This window comes from Loxodonta africana, chromosome 13 (genome assembly GCF_030014295.1).
Source record: "Loxodonta africana isolate mLoxAfr1 chromosome 13, mLoxAfr1.hap2, whole genome shotgun sequence".
NCBI classification, from domain to species: domain Eukaryota; kingdom Metazoa; phylum Chordata; class Mammalia; order Proboscidea; family Elephantidae; genus Loxodonta; species Loxodonta africana.
This window is the reverse complement of record NC_087354.1, coordinates 26,153,876-26,175,903: the sequence shown is the minus strand read 5'-3', so window position 1 is coordinate 26,175,903 and position 22,028 is coordinate 26,153,876. Positions and strand designations below refer to the sequence as shown.

General features: G+C 40.9%; 1 protein-coding gene across 2 annotated transcripts in view; it reads right to left on the bottom strand.

Annotated features, from left to right (window-relative positions):
* AGBL1 (AGBL carboxypeptidase 1) overlaps positions 1-22,028 on the bottom strand; it is a 968,506-nt gene that overhangs the window by 800,255 nt on the left and 146,223 nt on the right. For both annotated transcript variants that reach the window (XM_023552843.2, XM_064267104.1), the window contains exon 15: positions 8,662-8,815. In XM_023552843.2, the coding sequence (XP_023408611.2) occupies positions 8,662-8,815 (154 nt within the window). The remainder of the gene's footprint in view (positions 1-8,661; positions 8,816-22,028) is intronic.

The window sequence follows — 22,028 nt, the reverse complement described above, 5'->3', positions numbered from 1 at the left end:
CACACCCATGTTTACTGCAGCACTGTTTACAATAGCAAAAAGCTGGAAGCAACCAAGGTGTCCATCAACAGATGAATGGTTAAATAAATTATGGTATATTCACACAATGGAATACTATACATCGATAAAGAACAGTGAGGAATCTGTGAAACATTTCATAACATGGAGGAACCTGGAAGGTATTATGCTGAGTGAAATTAGTCAGTTGCAAAAGGACAAATATTATATAAGACCACTATTATAAGATCTTGAGAAATACTATAAACTGAGAAGAATGTATTCTTTTGTGGTTAAGAGACGGGGGAGGGAGGGAGGGAGGGAGGGAGGGTGGGAGAGGGTTATTTACTGATCAGTTAGTAGATAAAAACTACTTTAGGTGAAGGGAAGGACAATACTCAATACAAGGAAGGTCAGCTCAACTGGACTGGACCAAAAGCAAAGATGTTTCCGGGGTAAAGGAATGCTTCGAAGGTCAGTGGAGCAATGGCGGGGGTTTGGGGACTATGGCTTAAGGGGACTTCTAAGTCAATTGGCAAAATAAATTCTATTATGAAAACATTCTGCATCCCACTTTGAAGTGTGGCGTCTGGGGTCTTAAATGCTAACAAGCGGCCATCTAAGATGCATCAATTGGTCTCAACCTACCTGGATCAAAGGTGAATGAAGAACAGCAAGGTCACACAATAACTATGAGCCCAAGAGACAGAAAGGGCCACATGAACTAGAGACTTACATCATCCTGAGACCAGAAGAACTAGATGGTGCCCGGCCACAACCGATGACTGCCCTGACAGGGGGTACAACAGAGAACCCCTGAGGGAGCAGAACAGTGGGATGCAGATCCCAAATTCTCGTTAAAAGACCAGACTTTATGGTCTGACTGAGACTAGAAGAATCCCGGCAGTCATGGTCCCCAAACCTTCTGTTGGCCCAGGACAGGAACTGTTCCTGAAGACAACTCATCAGACATGGAAGGGACTGGACAATGGGTTGGAGAGAGATGCTGATGAAGAGTGAGCTACTTGTATCAGGTGGACACTTGAGACTCTGTTGGCATGTCCTGTCTGGAGGGGAGATAGGAGGGTAGAGAGGGTTAGAAACTGGCAAAACGGTCACGAAAGGAGAGACTGGAAGGAGGGAGCGGGCTGACTCATTAGGGGGAGAGTAAATGGGAGTATGTAGTTAGGTATATAAGCTTATATGTGACAGACTGACTTGATTTGTAAACTTTCACTTAAAGCACAATAAAAATTATTAAAAAAAAAAAGAAAACAAAAATTCTCACAACTGGACCAATAAGCCACATCATAATAAACAGAGAAAAGAATGAATTTGTCAAGTATTTCATTCTACTTGGATTCACAATCAACACCCATGGAAGCAGCAATCACAAAATCAAATGACATATTGCATTGGGAAATCTGCTGCAAAAGACCTCTTTAATGTGTTGAAAAGCAAAGATGTCACTTTGAGGACTAAGGGGCACCTGACCCAAGCCATGGTATTTTCAACTGCCTCATATGCATGCAAAAGCTGGACAATGAATAAGGAAGGCCGAAGAAGAATTGACACCTTTGAATAATGGTGTAGGCTAAGAATATTAAATACATCATGGACTGCCAAAAGGATGAAGAAATACGTCTTAGAAGAAGTACAGCCAGAGTACTCTTTAGAAGCAAAGATGATAAGACTTTGTCTCACATACTTTGGACATGTTATCAGGAGAGATCAGTCCCCAGAGAAGGACATCATGTTTGGTAAAGTGGAGCGTCATCTAAAAAGAAGAAAACCCTCAATGAGATGGATTGACACAGTGGCTGCAACAACGGGCTTGAGCATAGCAAAGATTGTCAGGATGGGGGAGGAGAGGGCAGTGTTTTATTCTGTGTACATAGGGTCACTGTGAGTCAGAAATGACTGAACAGCACATAACAACAGGTTTGCCATATTAGATGTGGCAGCAGTTTCCTTCAAATTTTCTTCTCCATTTAGGTATCTAACTTCAGGATGTATCCAAGAAGTTTCTGTTAAATCTTCAGGCCTAAGCAACGTACTCCAACCAGCTTTACCAGATAACTAATAAAAAAGTGGGACTTTGATTTCCACATCTTGTGATTGGAAAAGTAGAATGTGAATATTCCTGGATACTGTCTGGAATATTATCAAGATGCCAAAACTCTGGCATGGGTTTTTCATAATACATAGTTCTATTTTTCAAAATAGGGATGAGACTAGGAGCCTAGAAAATGGAGTCCATCCAATATCTTGAGATCTATTCCCCTTGATTCTTAGACAGATTGCTCTCCCCTTACCTGCTGACTTTTCTAAAGACCAGCTGAAACTAATAATAATTGAGTTCACACATGGACAGAGCTAGCTAGATTTGTGCCTCCTCCTCTTGCAAGCAACATGATAAAGACCCCAGGACTAACTGGACTTTTTTCCTATTTCCTATTTCTTCAGTGAGAGTCTTGTAACTGACAAAAAAAAAAAAAAAATTTTTATTTCTGCCAGTTTACCTATACTGAGAAGGTCTCAAGCTTTTTCTTTCTGCCAGTTTACCTACACTGAAAATGTCTCAAGCTTCTTAGCTGTTATTGCTTAAGAAACCATCCCAAAACTTGTGTTGTCGTGTGCCATCAAGTCGATTCCTACTCCTAGCGACACTACAGGACACAGTAGAACTGTCCCATAGGGTTTCCTAGGCTGAAATCCTCATGGGAGCAGATTGCCAGGTCTTTTCTCCTGCGGAGTGGCTGGTGGGTTTGAACTACTAATCTTTTGGTTAGCAGCTGAGCACTTAACCATTGCGCCACCAGGGCTCCATTCCAAAACTCAGTGGCTTAAGATAGCAGTAATCTATTATTTCTCATGTTTCTGGGCTATGTCGGCTGAGTGGCTCTTCTGCTCTATATGCTGTCTACTGGGGCTAGAACATTCAAAATTCTTGTTGTGCCCATACATATCTGACATCTTAGCTGAGATTATTAGAACACCTAAGGCTAGTTGGGATATCACTCTTTCTCCTTGGCCTCTCACATGACTAGCTTGGGCTTCTTCATAGCATGGTGGTCTCAGAATAGCTGAACTTCTTACATGACAACTAGTTTCCAAGAGAGAGGAAGTAAACGCCAGTCTTACTCAAGACTAATCTCAGGAATTTCCACAGAATCACTTCTACCACATGCTATTATAAAAAGCAGCATGCATATACGGAGAGGAAAAGAATTGATGGTGGCCATTTTGATAACTATCCACCACACATGCCAAGAAGATAAGAACTTCCTAACAACCTTTCCATATTCCAGCTCCCTGAGAGTCATGGCCCAGACAACAAACCAGGTAAGGGTAAACAAAAACTATCAAGGCAGAAAAGTTTCTAGATTTGAGTAGTTTAAAAGCTAGTCAGTGATAAAGACCCCAGTTTCCAATTTTCACTGAGCTTCCTCTGCCCTTCTGAACAGCTGATCTGGCAAAAAACAATTACTAAAACCTCATAATTTGGAAACCACCTTTGAAATAAGCTTCCCATCACACAAGGATATGAAGGCCCAAAGGGTCATAAGTAAGAGTAATTTCCACACAAAGGTGGCACATTCTTTCCTGGAAGGAATAGAAAGCAGGCATGGTTTAGGGAATGGCTGGCCCTAGAGAAAGGTAGAACCGCACTCTTCTCTGAGTTTCTCATAAACTTACACTGGGGTTTGGGAAAATAATGACCCCCAAGGTTTTCTTTATACTCTTAATCGGTCCTTAACTGCCAGTTGCCACTGAATCAACTCTAACTCATGGCAACCCCATGTGTGAGAATAATGCTGAGCTTCATAAAGTTTTCAATGGCTGATTTTTTGGAAGTAGATCTCCAGGCTTTCTTTCAAGGTGACTGTGGGTGGACTCAAACCTCCAACCTTTTGGTTAACAGCCATGCATGTTAGCCATTCGCAGCACCCAGGGACTCAAATTGCTCCTTAGTTCTGTTTAAAGGCAGCATCTTCTCTCATTTCCAATCCGAGAAAGCAGATTTCACCCTCCCCCACCATACACACACACACACAGCAGATTTCACCCTCCCCCACCACACACACACACACACACGCAGGCAGGCACATCCCATTCTTGAAAAGCACACAAGCTAAAAGAAAATATAACTTCTCAACTCTCTGCTTGGAAGGCACATATTCAAAGAACCTTCTAATCAACGTATGTATTAACAAATAATGTATTAAAGGATTTAACTGAGCTAAGTGTGATCATACCAGTATACCATTAATCAAAAATAGTGATGGAGACAAGTCTTTGAAAGTGCTAGAAACAAATTTCCTGGGCTGATCTCTCCTATCAATCCTTATCCCCGAACTGGCTCATCTGAAGCCTTCCATTCCAACCTCTTGGAGCCTTTGTCCCACTCTCCTCCTCACTCACTCTCTGCTATGCAAGTCTCCAGCAATCCTGGGCTCCTTTTACAACCCAAACCCTTCTAGTTAGAAAGGGGCGGGACTTCCTAGTTTCCCAAGGCTTTGTGCATCACCAGCGTCTCTGACTGGGCCAGATTACCCAATAAGCAAGGTACGCATGAGTTTTCTTGTGCTTACTTATTAACCTGTAGTGAACAATTTCACCTTTGATGAGGTGAAATACGTGTGAAATTGTACAGTATGATTAGTAAATAAACACAAGTAAGCCCAATGCGTAACTTGCCTGTGCTTACTGGTTAACACACCCCCGGCTAGGATGAGCCAGTTATTCTTCTGTATCAGCTCCCTTTTATTATCAACTTCTCCTCAAGTCCATCTCTTCCCTAAAGGCTATGATGACAATTTCTCAGAGAACTTCCCTGTTCACTGTCACACTGAAAAGGGCAGAGTGGCATCGCTCTTTGAGATCTGCCAGCATGTTTGGTCTGAGGCCTGGGATCTAAAGGCATAAAGTCTGTCCTCTCACTTGGGGGACTCTGGGATTCTCCAAGTCGGGATAAAGTCTACACCAGGCAAGTCTGGCCATTATACAACTAAAAATATATGCACTGAGGAAGTAAGGCTAACTGTTTCCAGGAAAGTAACTTTTTAAAAAAGGAAAGAAAATGCTTTGAAAAAAATAAATCAAACCAACTAATGATTTCCGAGAGACTCTTTGGAGCTCAGGTCCTAGGAAAGCCTAAAAATCATCAGTAAATTGTCTTCAGTAATCTCCAGGGCCAAGACTTTAGGTTAGACCATGTGGTAACCAGCCTTGGCACAGGAGACGTCTACCTGGGTACCTTGATCTCTTATTTCTTGGGCTTCTAAAATAAGACTGAAGTGTTAATTCTGCACCGCGGAAGGAAGGTCTTAAAGCGCACAAGTACCTCCTTATGAGGGTGAGTGGTAGTCCCCGAACCAGAAGCCAGCCAAATTGTAGGTAAATAGGACCCCACACAGGAGCTGACCTGGTCCCCAGGAGGAAGTGAGCAGGTAAAAGACAATTTAAGCTCACCTGGAGGGAGGCCTGGAAGCAGGAGAATTCAGAGTTGCTGGCTCATTTGCCGTTTTCTGTTCCTAAATCAATGAATCACATTCTGTGGTTTAAAGAGAGTTAAATGGTTTTATTTCTGATTCTCCGATGTGGTTAATTGCATTTTGGAGAGTAGATGGTATTTACATTGTGCTTTTTGTTTTGTTTTTATTTCCTTTAGAAATACAGCAATAGTATGTGTTCATGTATATATTGCAGCCTGCTGGGTTTTTTTTTTTTTTTTCTGTAGCAGGTTTGAGGGCTTCCTCCCCGCGCGAGGGCCCAGACCATGCAATCACAGCTCTGTACTGGGTTAAGGGGTATGGGGAAAGGCACTAGGGCCAGAAGGATCTTCTCTTTCCCCTTCCAACCACAGTCCCTGAAATGTCTACCCTGAAAATGCTTTCAGTGGATTAGAAAAAGAAAATGAAAATTCACTGTGAGGAAAGAGAGTGTAATACATTAATTTGTAGTCAATTTGGCAGGAGTTTCTTTAACAAATAAACTAGATTCTAATAATTTGAGGACATAAAACAGGAAGATGGAAAGTTCTGGCTCATAGTGTGAAGCCGGAGCTGTGATGCTGGACATTTGTTATGATGGGTGCATTCACACATTTGTGCATGTATTCTATACTCAAAACAACAAGCCTGGAAACCTGGTGCCATCACTGCCATCATTAAGGCTGTGTGTCAGCTTCGCTGGACCATGATTCTCGGTGGTTTGGCAGCTATCATGTAGTTTGGCAGTAGTGTGATAATGTGATCACTTCCATGATGAGATTTGATACAAATTTAATCATCTCCATAATGAGATCTGCTGTGAGTAGCCTATCAGTTGAAAAGGATTTTCCTCAGGGGTATGGCCTGCATCAAATATAAGTGGACTTTTTGGCAAGGCTCTCAGGCTTTTGCTCACACTGGATCCTGCAGCCGGCTCCTGTTTGTCTGACCTCCAGTTCTTGGAACTTGAGCTAGCAGCTTACCTGCCGTCTTGTCTGACAATCTTGGGATTTGTCAGTCTTCGAAGCATGTGAGACAGAGCCTTGCTGTCTGACTTGCTGATCTTGGGTTTGTGGCTACGTGAATCAGGAGAAGCCTCCAGCCTGATCCATGTTCCAGCCTCTACAACCTTGTGAGCCACTTCCTTAATATAAATCTCTGTGTATGTTTATACACTTTATTGGTTTTGCTTCTCTAGAGAATCCAACTACAATCACTAGCCATGGTATTTAATCTGTCTGAGCCCCACTTACCTCATCTGTAAAATGGTGATCCTGAAATCAACCCTCATTACGAAAGATGCCAATCAGCTATAAACTCCATGCAAATGAGATTTTCAGTAAGTTGGCAAAATAGGTTGGAACTGTTCTTGGGTGACTTGGGAAACTATGTTGGGAGCCACTTTCAAAAGCTAGTTGCTTGCATGTGTAGCACACTGTGGGAAAGGCACCAGACTTTGCCACTTACTAGCTATATCATCTTTGATTTTGCCCCAGGATGAGCTACATTGTTGGAGGAGCCCAGGGCAAAATGAAATTACAAGGATCCTTGTCCAAAAGTTGTTAAAAATTTCAAGATGGAGACAGTAGAGCATTAAGCAAAGTGTGAAGCTTTTCTGAGTGCAGAACCTGTGCAGCTATACAGTTGGCATGCCCATGAAGCCAGCCCTGATTAGTCCCTTCACGAGGTCAGAACCTGGTTTTCCTTGGAATCCAGCACTATGAATGTTACATTCAAGTCCATTATGCCAAGGAGGAAATTGAACAGTATCCATCTGGCCACCATAGGAGTCCTCTCTACTCCAACCCAGGTTACCTCCAGAGATGAACAACAACTGACATATAAGTGCATGTTTAAGAGAGAAAACAGTAATGATTCATAAGTGTATATATTTATTGCAACTAATCTTACAGATTAAGCAGAAACAAGCTTCCTTCGAGTCATATGGAAGGTACACTAAGAAATTTTTCCTCATTTGTTTTTAACTGAACTATTTCCTAGTGTGCCAAATTATTTAGGGGCTTATGCCATGTTTCTAGTCCTCTCCTTAAAGAAGGAATGATTTCTGCAGTTATATCATCAATGAAAGGACAAGTGTCAGCATAAACACAAATATAAATTATGCCTTGGGGTTCTGCTCACCTCCTCTTTAGAAACCGAACCTAAAAGCACAGACTTACATAGATCCACTTTCCTAAATAAATAATTGTTCAGTAAGGGCTGCACGGGAAGAATTACCATCTTAACTTCCAAGCACTGCTCATCTGTCGAACAGAGGACTCGGTGACTGTTACGAAAATTGCTCTTAAATGCATATAACACAGGAGAATTTTGGAAAAATCCCTTTATTATTCATTAAAGCATTTTAGGGCCTTGTTAATTCAGATGGGATAATCAGTTGTTGATTAGCCAGGTTGTTAAGCATCCATTGTCAGATGCTGATGAGGTGTGAGAAATTACATTCTGTATCACCAAGGAGTCACCTGAACGCAGCTCTCACTTCATCAGGAAAGGCTGTATCTTCTGGGGATAAATTAGCTCGGTTTTATTCCCCAGCCTTTCCTTCCATCTTCTGAAACTATATCGGGAGCCACTTTCAAAAGCTAGTTGGTTGCATGTCTAGCACACTGTGCGCAGACCTCTAACATTTAAGGGGATTTGTTGGGTTTTTTTGTTGATTTTTACAGTTCTTGGCAAGAGTCTCCTCCACACCCTCAGCCCTTCAGCTTCAAATGATCTTCAGATCAGCAAGAGGATTCTTTAGCCAGGACTCCGAAACTCAACTTTCTTCCCTTCCAAAACTTGACTGGCTGTCATAGTAGTTTAATGGCAATGAGCAAAGTAAGAAAAACCCTTGGATGAGAGGTTGGAAAATGTGGTTCAGAGTCCTGGTTCTGTTTGAGGAAAGGAAGTGACTGTCACTAGTAAACTACTCTCAATTTCAACAAGTCATTTAATCCCCCTGCAGTGGGCAATTTATTTTGTTCTCCCTTTAACAAGACAGCACCATTCGTTTTGTACCAAGAAGAGTTGGAGTGTATGTCTATAAGGATAGACAGGGTTCCAACTTTTTATGAAACTTCTGACGTAAAAAGGACAGAGTCCTTCCAAGTCTATAAAGCACACACTCAGTCAAAGCTTCAAAGCAAAAGGTCCTCATTTTACTCACGGAACTGCGCTAGATGGTCAGTACTGTTTGACTCAGGCATGGCTGTGATGGTCACCAATGGACATGGATTCCCTCCCAAGGTCTGGCAGAGAGCCTCCTGCCGGAAGTAGACCTGCTTGGGGTTGATACTTTTTTCCAGGATGTCAAGGTGAGTCTAGGGCAGAAACAAAGCAGAAGTTTAGATTATTAATACCTTTGGTAAAAACAAAAATAGACTTTAGTAACAACAGTTTACATTTATATAAATCCCCTATAGTTTAGAAATATTTTTGTTAACCTAATCTGACCAACTGTGGACATGAGTGATTCAACAGTGGCTACTGCTAACTAAAAGAGCTCTGGAGGCACAGTGTTTAAAGCGATCAGCTACTAACCCAAGGGTCAGCAGTTCGAACCTACCAGCTGCTCTGTGGGAGAAAGATGAGGCAGTCTGCTTCCGTAAAGGTTTACAGCATTGGGAACCCTATGGGGCAGTTCTATTCTGTCCTACAGGGTGGTCATGAATCAGAGTTCACTCATTGTTGTGGGTTTTGGGGTATTGCTAACTAAAGGAGCTCTGGTGGTGCAGTGGTTAAACACTGAGCTGCTAACGGAAAGATCGGTGGTTCAAATCCACCAGCCCCTTCTTGAGAGAAAGTTGTGGCAGTCTGCTTCTGTAAAGATCATAGCCTTGGAAACCTCATGGGGCACTTCTACTCTATCCTATAGGGTTGCTACAAGTCAGAATCAACTCAGTGGCAATGGGTTATTGCTACCTAGGAGAAGTTCGATGAGGCCAAACAACAAGCACTATTCCTGCATGTTTCTGCATGCAGAAATAGAAGATCTGTTTCCAAGATGCATTGAAAGCAAGAGGGCAGGTTCACAAAGCATTCTTCCCATCACCACGGCATATGAAAAATACAGATACTATGAAGATCGAACATGCCTAGAGAACTTGGGAACGTGCCAGAGACAGTGGCAGCAGCAGCAAAGTTTTTTAGAACCAAGCAATATAAGAAGGGTTTGTGAGCATGTTGGAGGAAAATAGAAAGCAGTTGATCCAATGGACTGCTAATAACTAGTACCCACACCAGTTGCCATTGAGTCAACTCCAACTCATGGCAACCCCATGTGAGTCAGAGTAGAGCTCCATAATATTTTCAATGGCGGATTTTTCTGAAGTATATTGCCAGGCTTTTCTTCTGAGGCACCTCTGGGAAAACTCGAACCTCCAATCTTTGAGTTAGCAGCCCAGTACATTAGCCATTTGCACCACCCAGGGACTCCAAGAGAACAATGAGATAGTAGCAATTGACTTTTCCCACCATATCTTTCCATTTAAATACTCATTAAAAAAAAGAAATACAAAAAAGGAAAAGCCACTGGACACTTGGTCAATAATCTAAGGCTCTGAAGATATATTCACAAATTTCTGCAGTCATGAAGAAGTTAAGAGATTTTCTCCACCTCAACTGCGTACACTGACAAAGGAGACACAGTGACTTCAGAAACCCAAGAGAGGAAGGTTGTCCCTCCATAGGACAAGAACAGCAGTGCACAAAAGTTATCTTCCCAGCTTAAGATCTAAAGTTTTCAGCATAATTGAGTACATTTTAACAAGGCCAAGAAGAAATTACCCACATGGCTTGTTGACAAATTACAAGCATGCTAGACAAATGAAAGAAAAACAAACAAGCACAAATCCTAGGGAAATATTTGAGCATGTAAAAGGGGAGTAGTGCCCTCAAAGGGTAAAAGAAGAGTTTACACGTGAAAAGGATTTGCTACAGGAGTGGTAGACAGAATAATGGTCCTCCAAGAAGTTCACGCCCTGATCTTCAGAAGTTTTGAAGGTTACCTTATGCAGCAAAAGGGACTTTGCAGGTATGTTTAAGATTAAGGACCTTGAGATGGGGAGATTATCTGGCATTATCCAGTTCGGCCCAATCTAATCATGTTGTGCTATTGAGTAGATTTCAAATCATAGCGACCTCATGTAACAGAGCAGAATTGCCATGTAGGGTTTCCTAGGCTATTATCTTTACAGAGGCAGATCGTCAGTTCAAAACAGCAACCTTTCAGTTGGTGGCAAAGCTCTTAACCATTGTGCCAAAAGGGCTCCTAATCCTGAGTTCTTAAAAGCAGAGAAACTTTCCTGGCTGCAGAGAACCAGAAAGATGGCAGCATAAGAAGACTGAACCTGCCATTGCTGGCTTTGAAGATGGAGGAAAGGGTCGCAAACTAGAAAGTAGAGCCTGGACAGCCTCTAGAAGCTGGAAAAGGCAAGGAAATGATTCTCTCCTAGAGTCTCCAGAAGGAATGTAGTCCTGCCATCACCTTGGTTTTTGCCTAGTGAGGCTCATATTGCACTTCTAACCTACTGAACTACAAGATAATAATTTTTTATTAAGACACTAAAATTGTGGTAATTTATTATAGTAGCAATAGAAAATGAATATAACCAGAAACAAGAAAAAAAAAAATTCCTAAACTGAGTAAAGACCTCAACATTTGGATAGATACAGATTAAAATCTAGTTGTACTGTAGTGAAATACTTGTGTTTCAAGGAAAAAGAAAGAAAGAATTACCAGATGAGTCTGTAGCTTTTCTGCTAGTTTCAAGGACACCTGAAAATTTGACCCTGAATCACATCCTACTTACAACTGAGAACCTAACTGAGAACCAGGACCACCTATCCCACACAGCTTACTATCTAACATGGCTTTATTATTCTCCTGTCTTTATCAGCATAATTTTACTATTCCAGAAAACGCTTGCCCAGGAAATAAAAACTGCAATTAAATTTTATTCCAGGAACATCTCTAAAGACCCATCAATTCCTCAATGGAAAGTGTCAACCAACACTTTGATCCAAGACTCTTTGAAACTCTTTCCTCAAAATCCATGCCTGACAATGTCCACCAACCCTAAACTATTATGTCACAATTCTTATCCAACCCTAATCAGGCCCCCACATTAAAATACCCACCTTTAAGCCAGACTTCAAAGTCTCAGTAAATATCCTGCTTTGCCCTCCTCCATCTGAGATGCTACTCGGACACTATTAAGACTGTTAAAGTAGCATTCTCCCTTGCCAAGTGTATTAGTTTCCTGTTGCTGCTGTAACAAATTATCAAAAACTCTGTGGCTTAAGACAACACAAATTTATTATCTTACAGTTCTGAAGATCAGATTGGTCAAACTGGGTCTCTTTGGACAAAAGCCAAAGTGTTGGCAGGGCTGCCACATCTTTCTCCAGTGGAGCGGCGGGAGGGTTGGAAATACCAACTTTTTGTTTAGCAGCCAAATGCTTAACCACTGTGCTACCAGGGCTCCTTCTGGAAAAATAAACCCATTGCTGTTGAGTGAAATCTAACTCATCCAAGGAGCAGCTGGTGAATTCAAACTACTGACCTTCTGGTTAGCAGAACAGCTCTTAACTACTGTGCTGTCAGGGCTTACTGAAGAGACAAACCAAGCCAAACCCGTTGCCAATGAGTCAATTTTGACTCATAGCAACCTTATGGGAGAGTAGGACTACCCAATAGAGTTTCCAAGGAGCAGCTGGTGGATTTGAACTGCTGAACTTTTGGTTAGCAGCCATAGCTCTTAACCATTGTGCTACCAGGGCTCCCCTAAAGAGACAAACCAAAAACCAAACTCGTTGCTGTCGAGTCGATTTCAACTCTTAGCAACCCTACAGGACAGAGTAGAACTGCCCCATAGGATTTCCAAGGAGCTCCTGGTGGATTCAAACTGCTGACCTTTAGGTGAGCAGCCGTAGCCTTTAACCACTACACCACCAGGGTTTCCCTGAAGAGACAAGGGGTCTCTAATTGTACGCACACAAACACACACAACAGCTGAAGGAACTCCAAGGCTGATGGCTTTCCTGAGCAGAGATGGTTATGCCAATTCAGCCTCACCTCTCATGACCACATACTTCCCTAGTGAAGAGTGACTGGGGCAAAGGAAGCTGTGCCTGAGAGTCCAGTGACCTTCACTATGCATTTGTGTGTGTGTGTGCCCATGCTGCGTTGTTGCCTGGCCTGTATCCTTTCTTAAGGATATGTAGATTTGGTTCCGAGTGATGCCTGGTCTTGTGATTGTCAATCTGAACCCAAGCCAACTGCTCCTTGTTGAGCAGAATAGGAGTTGCACCCTATAATTTGGATGTTTAAAAAAATGTGTGTGTGTGCAGATAAACTTATACATGTGCATATACCTATACACAAAAATCATTCTTGGCTCATACTTCCCTCCGCAAACTAGATGCCATAGGAAATGGAGTACTAGTTTAGAGTTTGAAAGTAGAAAGAATTATAATCCAATAAACCTATATCCAGCCAAGTTTTTGCTCATAAGCGAGTGCGGCACACATTCTTAGACATGCAAAAGCTCGGAAAACATTATCTATCACCTTACCTTATTGAAAATCATTATTTGAAAATATACTCCAGCTGACCCCAAATCAAAATAAAGAACAATATAAAAGGACTACAGCAGAGTCCAGTTAAACAAAATTAAGCACAAATGACTATTGAAAATATGGTTATTAAACATAATAAAAAAAAAAAAACATAATACACACATAAAAAACAACTCTTTGGAGAAACAAACACTATTATCAAATTTTATTGTCAATGTTTAGATCTAAAATGGAATTAAGAAGAGATGTGTGAGGCAGGAATAAAACAAAACATTAACTTTTTCATCTTTTATGGATATAGCAAATGAGGAATATTATTTAATTCTTGAAAATCAAAAGCCACAAAAATGTCACGAAAGGAGAGACTGGAAGGGCTGACTCATTAGGGGGAGAGCAAGTGGGTGTACGGAGTAAGATGTATATAAACTTACATGTGACAGTCTGACTTGATTTGTAAACGTTCACTTGAAGCTCAATAAAAGTTAATAAAAAAAAAAAATCAAAAGCCAATATAGCATGGTGAGTAAGAGAGCAGGCTCTTCAGTCAAACTGCTTGGGTTCACATTTTGGCTGTAGACCCTGGGAAAGTTACATAATCTCATTATTTTAACCTCTTTGATACTCAGTTTTCTCTTCTATAAAGTATGTATAAAAATACATTACCTACCTCATTCAGTGGTTGCCATACACCGACACTTATCAATTATCTTGTTATCTGACATTTCCCATTTACAACAATAGCAAAAAATCTACTGACTATTTTGCACGTTAACGATGTACCTCTGGCAATATCGAATGTTAAAGTACAAGGCAAGAGTACTGCTGGCTGTGATGTCTAAGGTTATGTGTCAACTTGGCTAGGCCATGATTCTCAGTGGTTTGGCAGTTATGTAATGCTGTAACTTGGCAGTTATATAATCATGTAATTTGGCAGTATGTAACGATGTGTTCTTGTTGTTGTCAGGTACCTTCAAGTCAGTTCCGACTCATAGCAACCCTATATACAACAGAATGAAACATTGCCCTGTCTTGTGCCATTCTCACAATTGTTGCTATGTGTGAGCTCATTGTTGTAGCTGCTGTGTCAAGCCGTCTCATTGAAGGTCTTCCTCTTTTTTGCTACCCTCTACTTTACCAAGCATAATGCCCCTCTCTAGGGACTGGTTCCTCCTGATAACATATCCAGAGTACATGAGACAAAATCTCACCATCCTCACTTCTAAGGAGTGCTCTGGCTGTACTTCTTCCAAGACAGATCTCTGGTATTCTCTGCTTTCAGCCAAGATCCATCTGACATCAGCAATGATATCCCCCATTCCACATCCTCTTCTGAATCCAGCTTGAATTTCTGACAGTTCTCTGTCGGTGTACCGCAGATCTTAGGCAAAATTTTACTTGCCTGTGATATATCAATGATACTGTTCAATAATTTCCACATTCTGTTGGAATGGGCATGAATATGAATCTCTTCCCATGGATTGACCAGGTAGCTGTCTTCCAAATTTCTTGGCATAGAAAAGTGAGTGCTTTCAGCATTGCATCCATTTGTTGAAACATCTCAATTGGTATTCCATCAGTTCCTGGAGCCTTGTTTTTCACCAATGCCTTCAGTTCAGCTTGGACTTCTTCCTTCAGTACCATCTGCTCTTGATCATATACTATCTCCTGAAATGGTTGAACATCGACTAATTCTTTTTGGTATAATGGCTCTGTGTATTACTTCCATCTTTTTTAATGCTTCCTGCATTGTTAATATTTTGCCCCACGAATACTTCAGTATTGCAACTCAAGGCTTGAATTTTTTCTTCAGTTCTTTCAGCTTGAGAAATGCTGAGTGTATTCTTCCCTTTTTGGCTTTCTAACTCCAGGTCTTTGCAAATTTCCTTATAATACTCTTTACTTTGTCTTCTGAAGCTGCCTTTTGAAATCTTCTGCTCAGCTCTTTTGCTTCATCATTTCTTCTGTTCACTTTAACTACTCAACATTCAAGAGCAAGTTTCAGAGTCTCTTCTAACATCCATTTTGGTCTTTTTTTTTTTTCTTTTCTTTCCTCTCTAAATCCAGGTGGCATACACTCAAGGTTGTACTTTGGCTCTCTTGAACTTGTTTTAATTATTTTCAGCTTAAACTTGAACTTGCATATGACCTATTGAGCATCTGTTCCACAGTCAGCCCCTGGACTTGTTCTGGCTGATTTTGAGCTTCTCTATCATCTCTTCCCGTGGATATAGTCGATTTGATTCCTGTTCATTCCATCTGACAAGGTCCATGTGTATGTTGTTGTTGTTAGGTGCCGTCGAGTCAGTTCCAACTCATAGTGTCCCTATGTACCACAGAACAAAACACTGCCTGGTCCTGCACTATGCTCACAATCATTGTTATGCTTGGGCCCATTGTTGCAGCCACTGTGTCAATCCATCTCGTTGAGGGTCTTCCTCTTTTCCGCTGACCCTGTACTCTGCCAAGCATGATGTTCTTCTCCAGGGACTGATCCTTCCTGACAACACGTCAAAAGTATGTAAGACACAGTCTTGCCATCCTTGCTTCTAAGGAACATTCTGGTTGTACTTCTTCCAAGATGATTTGTTGGTCTTTTTGGCAGTCCATGGTATATTCAATATTCTTTGCCAACGCCACAGTTCAAAGGCGTCAATTCTTCTTTGGTCTTCCTTATTCATTGTCCCGTTTTCACATGTATATCATGCGATTGAAAATACCATGGCTTGGGTCAAGTGTACCTTAGTCTTCAAAGTGACATCTTTGCTTTTCAACACTTTAAAGAGGTCCTTTGCAGCAGATTTGCCCAATGCAATGCATCATTGGATTTCTCGACTGCTGCTTCCATGGCTGTTGATTGTGGATTCAAGTAAAATGAAATCTTTGACAACTTCAATCTTTTCCCCATTTATCATGATGTTGCTCATTGGTCCAGTTGTGAGGATTTTTATTTTCTTTATGTTGAGGTGCAATCCACACTGAAGGTTGTGGTCATTGATATTCACCAGTAAGTGCTTCAATTCCTCTTCACTTTCAGCAAGCAAAGTTGTATGCTCTACATAACACAGACTGTTAATGAGTCTTCCTCCAATCCTTGTGCCAAGTTCTTCTTCATATAGTCTAGCCTCTTGGGTTAACCATGTGTATAATCACAGTTTATGTTGATGAAAAAATGTATTTGCAATGAATGAGTTGCTGGTCTTGCAAAATTATATCATACAATCTCTGGCATCATTTCTATCACCAAGGCTATATTTTCCAACTACCGGTCCTTCTTTGTTTCCAACCTTTGTATTCCAATCACCAGTAATTATCAACGCATCTTGATTATACACTTGATCAATTTCAGACTGCAGAAGTTGGTAAAAATCTTCCATTTCCTCGTCTTTGGCATTAGTAGTTCACATATAAATTTAAATAACAGTTGTATTAACTGGTCTTCTTTGTAGGTGTGTGGATATGATCCTATCACTGACAGCATTGTACTTCAGGGTAGATCTCGTAATGTTCTTTTTCACAATGAATGCAATGCTGTTCCTTTTCAGTTTGTCATTCTCAGCACAGTAGACCATATGATTGTCTGATTCTAACGGGCAAATACCAGCCCATTTCAGCTCCCAAATGCTGAGGATATTGACCCTCAAGCATTTCATTTTTGACAACTTCTAATTTCTCTAGATTCTTTCTTCGTACTTTCTGTGTTCCAATTATTAATGGTTGTTTGCAGCTTTTTCTTCTCATTTTTAATCATGCCACAGCAGCAAATGAAGGTCCCAAAAGCTTTACTCCATCCATGTCATTAAGGTCGACTCTACTTTGAGGCAGCAGCTCTCCCCCATTTGTATTTTGAGTGCCTTCTAATGCGAGAGGCCCATCTTCCCATCTTCTGCCATTATCTCAGATAATGTCCCACTGCTATTCACAAGATTTTCACTGGTCAAATTTTTTTAGAAGTAAATTGCCGGGTCCCTCTTCCTAGCTTGTGTTAGCCTAGAAGCTTTGCTGAAACCTGTCCACCATGAGTGGCCCTGATGGTATTTGAAATACCAATGGCAGAGCTTAACGCATCACAGCAACACACAAGCCACCAAAGCACCACAAATGGACAGATGAGTAGTAGTGTAATGATGTAGTGATCCTCCATTTTGTGATCTGGTATGGTCATCCTCCATTTTTGCATAGCACTAATTTTCACATAATGACCTAGTCTTTGGAACCTAATGATTTTGAAAGTGAGGAGTGAGTATAATTAAGTCATACTATATGTGAAAAGTACCTGTCACATAAAAAAAAAAAAAATTTTTTTTTTTTTTCACATAGGACGTAATTAATGTTAGCTATTATTACTGATTGGAGTCCTGGGCTGGTACAAGCAATTAACACACTTGGCTGCTAACCAAAATGTTGGAGGTTTGAGTCCACCCAGAAGTACCTTGAAAGAAAGACCTGGCCATCTACTTCTGAAAAATCAGCCATTGAAAATCATATGGAGCACAATTCTACTCTGACGCACATGGGATCTCCATAAATTGGAGTTGGCTTATTGACAAAAACCCGAAAACCAAACCCAGTGCCGTCGAGTCGATTCCGACTCATAGCGACCCTATAGGACAGAGTAGAACTGCCCCATAGAGTTTCCAAGGAGCGCCTGGTGGATTTGAACTGCCAACCCTTTGGTTTGCAGCCGTAGCACTTAACCACTACGCCACCAGGGTTTCCACTTATTGACAACTAACCCAAAAACAGAAAAAAAAGTCATTGCTGTCGAGTCAATTCCAACTCATAGCAACCCTATAGAACGGGCAGAACTGTCCCATAGGGTTTCCAAGGAGTGACTGGTGGATTTAACTGCTGACCTTTTGGTTAGCAGCTGTAGCTCTTAACTACTACGCCACTAGGGTTTCCTAAGGGCAACCAGTTATTGCTTATTATCATTGATGGAGAATTACAGGTTGAAATATGTTGTTTTTAAAGAACTGAAAGGGAGGCACTAGTATTTTTTTTAAGGAAAAAATAAAAGAAAATATGATCCACATTACACAAGGGAAAAAAAAAAACAGCAATAAAGCATAGAAAATAGAAAAGTAAGACCAAAAGTTGTTTTACGTATAAACAGGTTAATCAGCCTTATTAAATGACAAAACCTTTCAGATTAGTGTTTTTAAAATCTTACTGCATGTTGTATATAAGAGATACTTTTAAATGGAAAAATAAATCATGACGTGTATGAGAAACACTCCTAAATTATCCTTTATTTTATGTTTGCCTCTACTAAAATATTTTAAAGTAGACATGCTGAAACTGAAAGGATAAGCAAACACAAATTAAAGCAGACATGGCAGTAGTAATAGATGATAAAGTCATATCGAAACCAAGTGCATTAAATGAGATTTAAAAATCTTATTTTGATAAAGGGCAGAATTCACAATGAACAGATAAAACTCATAAATCTTAAGAATCAAATAACATGGGGTTGACATGTATAATACAACAGCAGAAGAAGAAAAAATATAATTATACTAGGAGTGGGAGACTTTAAGACGACACCACAGTCTTACATAAATTAAGTGGACAAAAATAATGATATAAAGGATTTGGACAATATTGCTTTTTCTACCTATGTCAAATATTGTCTTAACAGAGAATAACCTTTTCTTCCTCAAACATACATGAAAGTTTATCAAAAGTTAATTATATACACCAATACCAAAAATCCATCACCATCGAGTCGATTCTGACTCATAGTTACCCTACAGGACAGAGCAGAACTGCCCCATAGCGTTTCCAAGGAGCGCCTGGTGGATCTGAACTGCCGACATTTTGGTTAGCATCTGAACTCTTAACCACTACACCACCAGGGCTTCCAATTATGTATAGGGCTACAAAGAAATCTCACTAAATTAAAAAAAAAAAAAAGGTACAAACCACATTCTATAAAAACAGTTAAAAGAAACTAGACTTAAATAAAGATTTTAAAATCAGCAAAAATAAAACTACTAAGGAATAAGGAAAAAATTTTTTGAAAGAAGCTCACCTAAGAAATTCTTAGGTTAAAAAGAAAATCAACATGAAATTGTAATTAGATCCCTTACATAAGTAGATATCTAGGCATCCTGGGAGAGTCGGCAAAGAACAAGAATGGAAACATCCCTATCAAAATGCCAGTCATATTTATTAGCCATCCTGCTAAGGGGAATTCCAGAGCCTTAGTTAAGAGGAAGACCCTTGGGTGGTGCAAAGGGTTAACATCTTCAGCTGCTAACTACAAGGTGGGAGGTTTGAGTTCATTCAGAGGTGCCTTGGAAGAAAGGCCTGGCAGTCTTCTGAGAAATCAGCCATTGAAAACCCTATAGAGCTCAGTTCTACTCTGACACACATGGGGTTGCCATAAGTTAGAGTTGACTCAATGGCAACTTTTTTTTTACTACTTAAAAAAAAAAAAATTTTTTTTTATACTTAGCCCAGTTAAATCCTCTAAATTAAGAGGATGTAGATAGCACTTGAATTTAGATTATAATTCCTGTCATCCTAAACAAATTGTTTTATCACTTTCATACATTTCTGGGTGCAAAATTTCTCTCAATATTGTTTATTACAGAAATATGGATTGAGTGGACCCTGTTTCACAATGACTATCAAGATTCCAACCTCCAAAACTAAGAAAGCAAGCAACACCCTTGGCGATAACATTTCCCAAAGTGTGTTCTGCAGGAATGTTACTAAGTGTTGAGGTGTGGGCAGGAAGTCTGGGGTGGGGGGGGAATGTTACTAAGTGTTGAGGTGTGGGCAGGAAGTCTGGGGTGGGGGGGGAATGTTACTAAGTGTTGGGGTGCGGGCAGGGAGGTCGGGGTTGGGGGGAATGTTACTAAGTGTTGAGGTGTGGGCAGGGAAGTCTGGGTTGGGGGAATGTTACTAAGTGTTGAGGTGTGGGCAGGAAGTCTGGGGTGGGGGGGAATGTTACTAAGTGTTGAGGTGTGGGCAGGAAGTCTGGGGTGGGGGGGAATGTTACTAAGTGTTGAGGTGTGGGCAGGGAAGTCTGGGGTGGGGGGAATGTTACTAAGTGTTGAGGTGTGGGCAGGGAAGTCTGGGGTGGGGGGAATGTTACTAAGTGTTGGAGTGTGGGCAGGGAAGTCTGGGGTGGGTGTGGGGAATGTTACTAAGTGTTGGAGTGTGGGTAGAGAAGTCTGGGGTGGGGGGGAATGTTACTAAGTGTTGGGGTGTGGGCAGGGAAATCTGGGGTGGGGGAATGTTACTAAGTGTTGGGGTGTGGGCAGGGAAGTCTGGGGTGGGGAGAATGTTACTAAGTGTTGGGGTGTGGGCAGGGAAGTCTGGGGTGGGGTTGGGAAATTTATAACCAAAAATACTTGGGAAATGGTGAGTTAAATAATGTGAAAACATTTGTATTGCTGCAGGACTTCTCGGACTCTTTAATATGGCAATATACATTATGAACTCTCAGAAGAACTAGCATACGGAGCTTCCTGAATTTATATGACCATAAAGCCCTTTTCTCCCTAAAGATTTCAAGAGACTGAAATGCTATAGAATATGCTTTGGGACACACTGTCTTGCTGAATTGCCCCCATCAGGTTGTTTGCTTGCTTTTTGCCATCTAAACCATTTGTTTCATTCTGTTACAGGGTTCTTACCCCCTCCCTCCCTTCCCACATCCTATTCCCCCACCCCTTAGCACTGCTTTAACATTAATTGTGGCAGGAGATCGAGGCCATTTAGCTGTCAAAATTAGAGTAGATTTTCTTGATAGTGTGGCATTCTTTAAGTTTTAGGTGTTGGGAACATCCCACACCAAACCTAACAGCCAGATTTAGGGAAAGAGCATTTCACAAAGTCTTTATTAGTTAACATCTCAGATAGTTGCCCTCCCTAGCCTCTTCTCAGTTTCGACACTTTCCCTACCTTATTCGGAGAGGGTGTGGAGAGGGCTGAAATGAATCCTTTTCAGGAAAAAGCATCATTCTGTTATGTTACCAATAGATCCGAACTCTTTGGTGCCTGGTGCCTACCCTTAAAACGTAATAAAATCTATATTTTACAAATCGATATGGGGAATCAAGTTTGGAGGCAGGTGTGTCTCTGGAAAACATAGAGCACAATTCTCTATGAAAGGAAAAGGCCAAAAACAATCATTGGGCCCATAAATATTGTCCTTCAAAACCAAAAAACCCATTGCCGTTAAGTCAATTCCATGACCTTATAGGACAGAGAACTGCCTCATATGGTTTCCAGGCAGTGGCTAGTGGGTTTGAACTGTCGACCTGTTGGTTAGCAGCTGTAGCTCTTAGTTACTGCATCAGCAGAGTTCCATTTTTCAAAAGAATGTGCTCCCTAGCAACAAATGGGGAAGAAACAAAATTGGAAAGCTTTTTTTTTTTCTTTCCTCCTCTGAGTTGTCTGTTATTTTATTATTATTTTGGAGCTTTTTATAATTAATAATATTACAACTCAACAAATGCCTATCTTCTGGCTTAAGCTCATCTTCTGTAAACTGCAATTATTCACCCAGCTATCCACCTGTGCCCCTCTGTGAAATCTCTCCCATTTACCCACCACCAAACATGCAGTTCGTCCTGTACACCTGCACTCTAGGGGATTAGTCTGGTGCCAGTCACACAGAAGGCTTCTAGAAGTAAACCCATTATAAATACCAGTTGGATTTCCTTTTGCAAAAACGGCTTTGTATTGTTCTCCTGAAAATGATCTTCAGGTGAATGCTTCCATCTCAGGTCCAGGAAGGCTATGTCTAATTGGATATTGTTGGGATCATTGGCTAGAGAAGCAGGACTTCTGAATGCAAGTGCCAACTGACTGTAATTACAGTCCTGCAGAAGCCACAGCGGTGGGTTCCTTTATAAAAATGGGAATGAGTTCAAGGCAATTACGGAACGCCCCAGAGAGGATGACTTCTTTACAGAAAATTCTATCCGTTAAAGATATCAG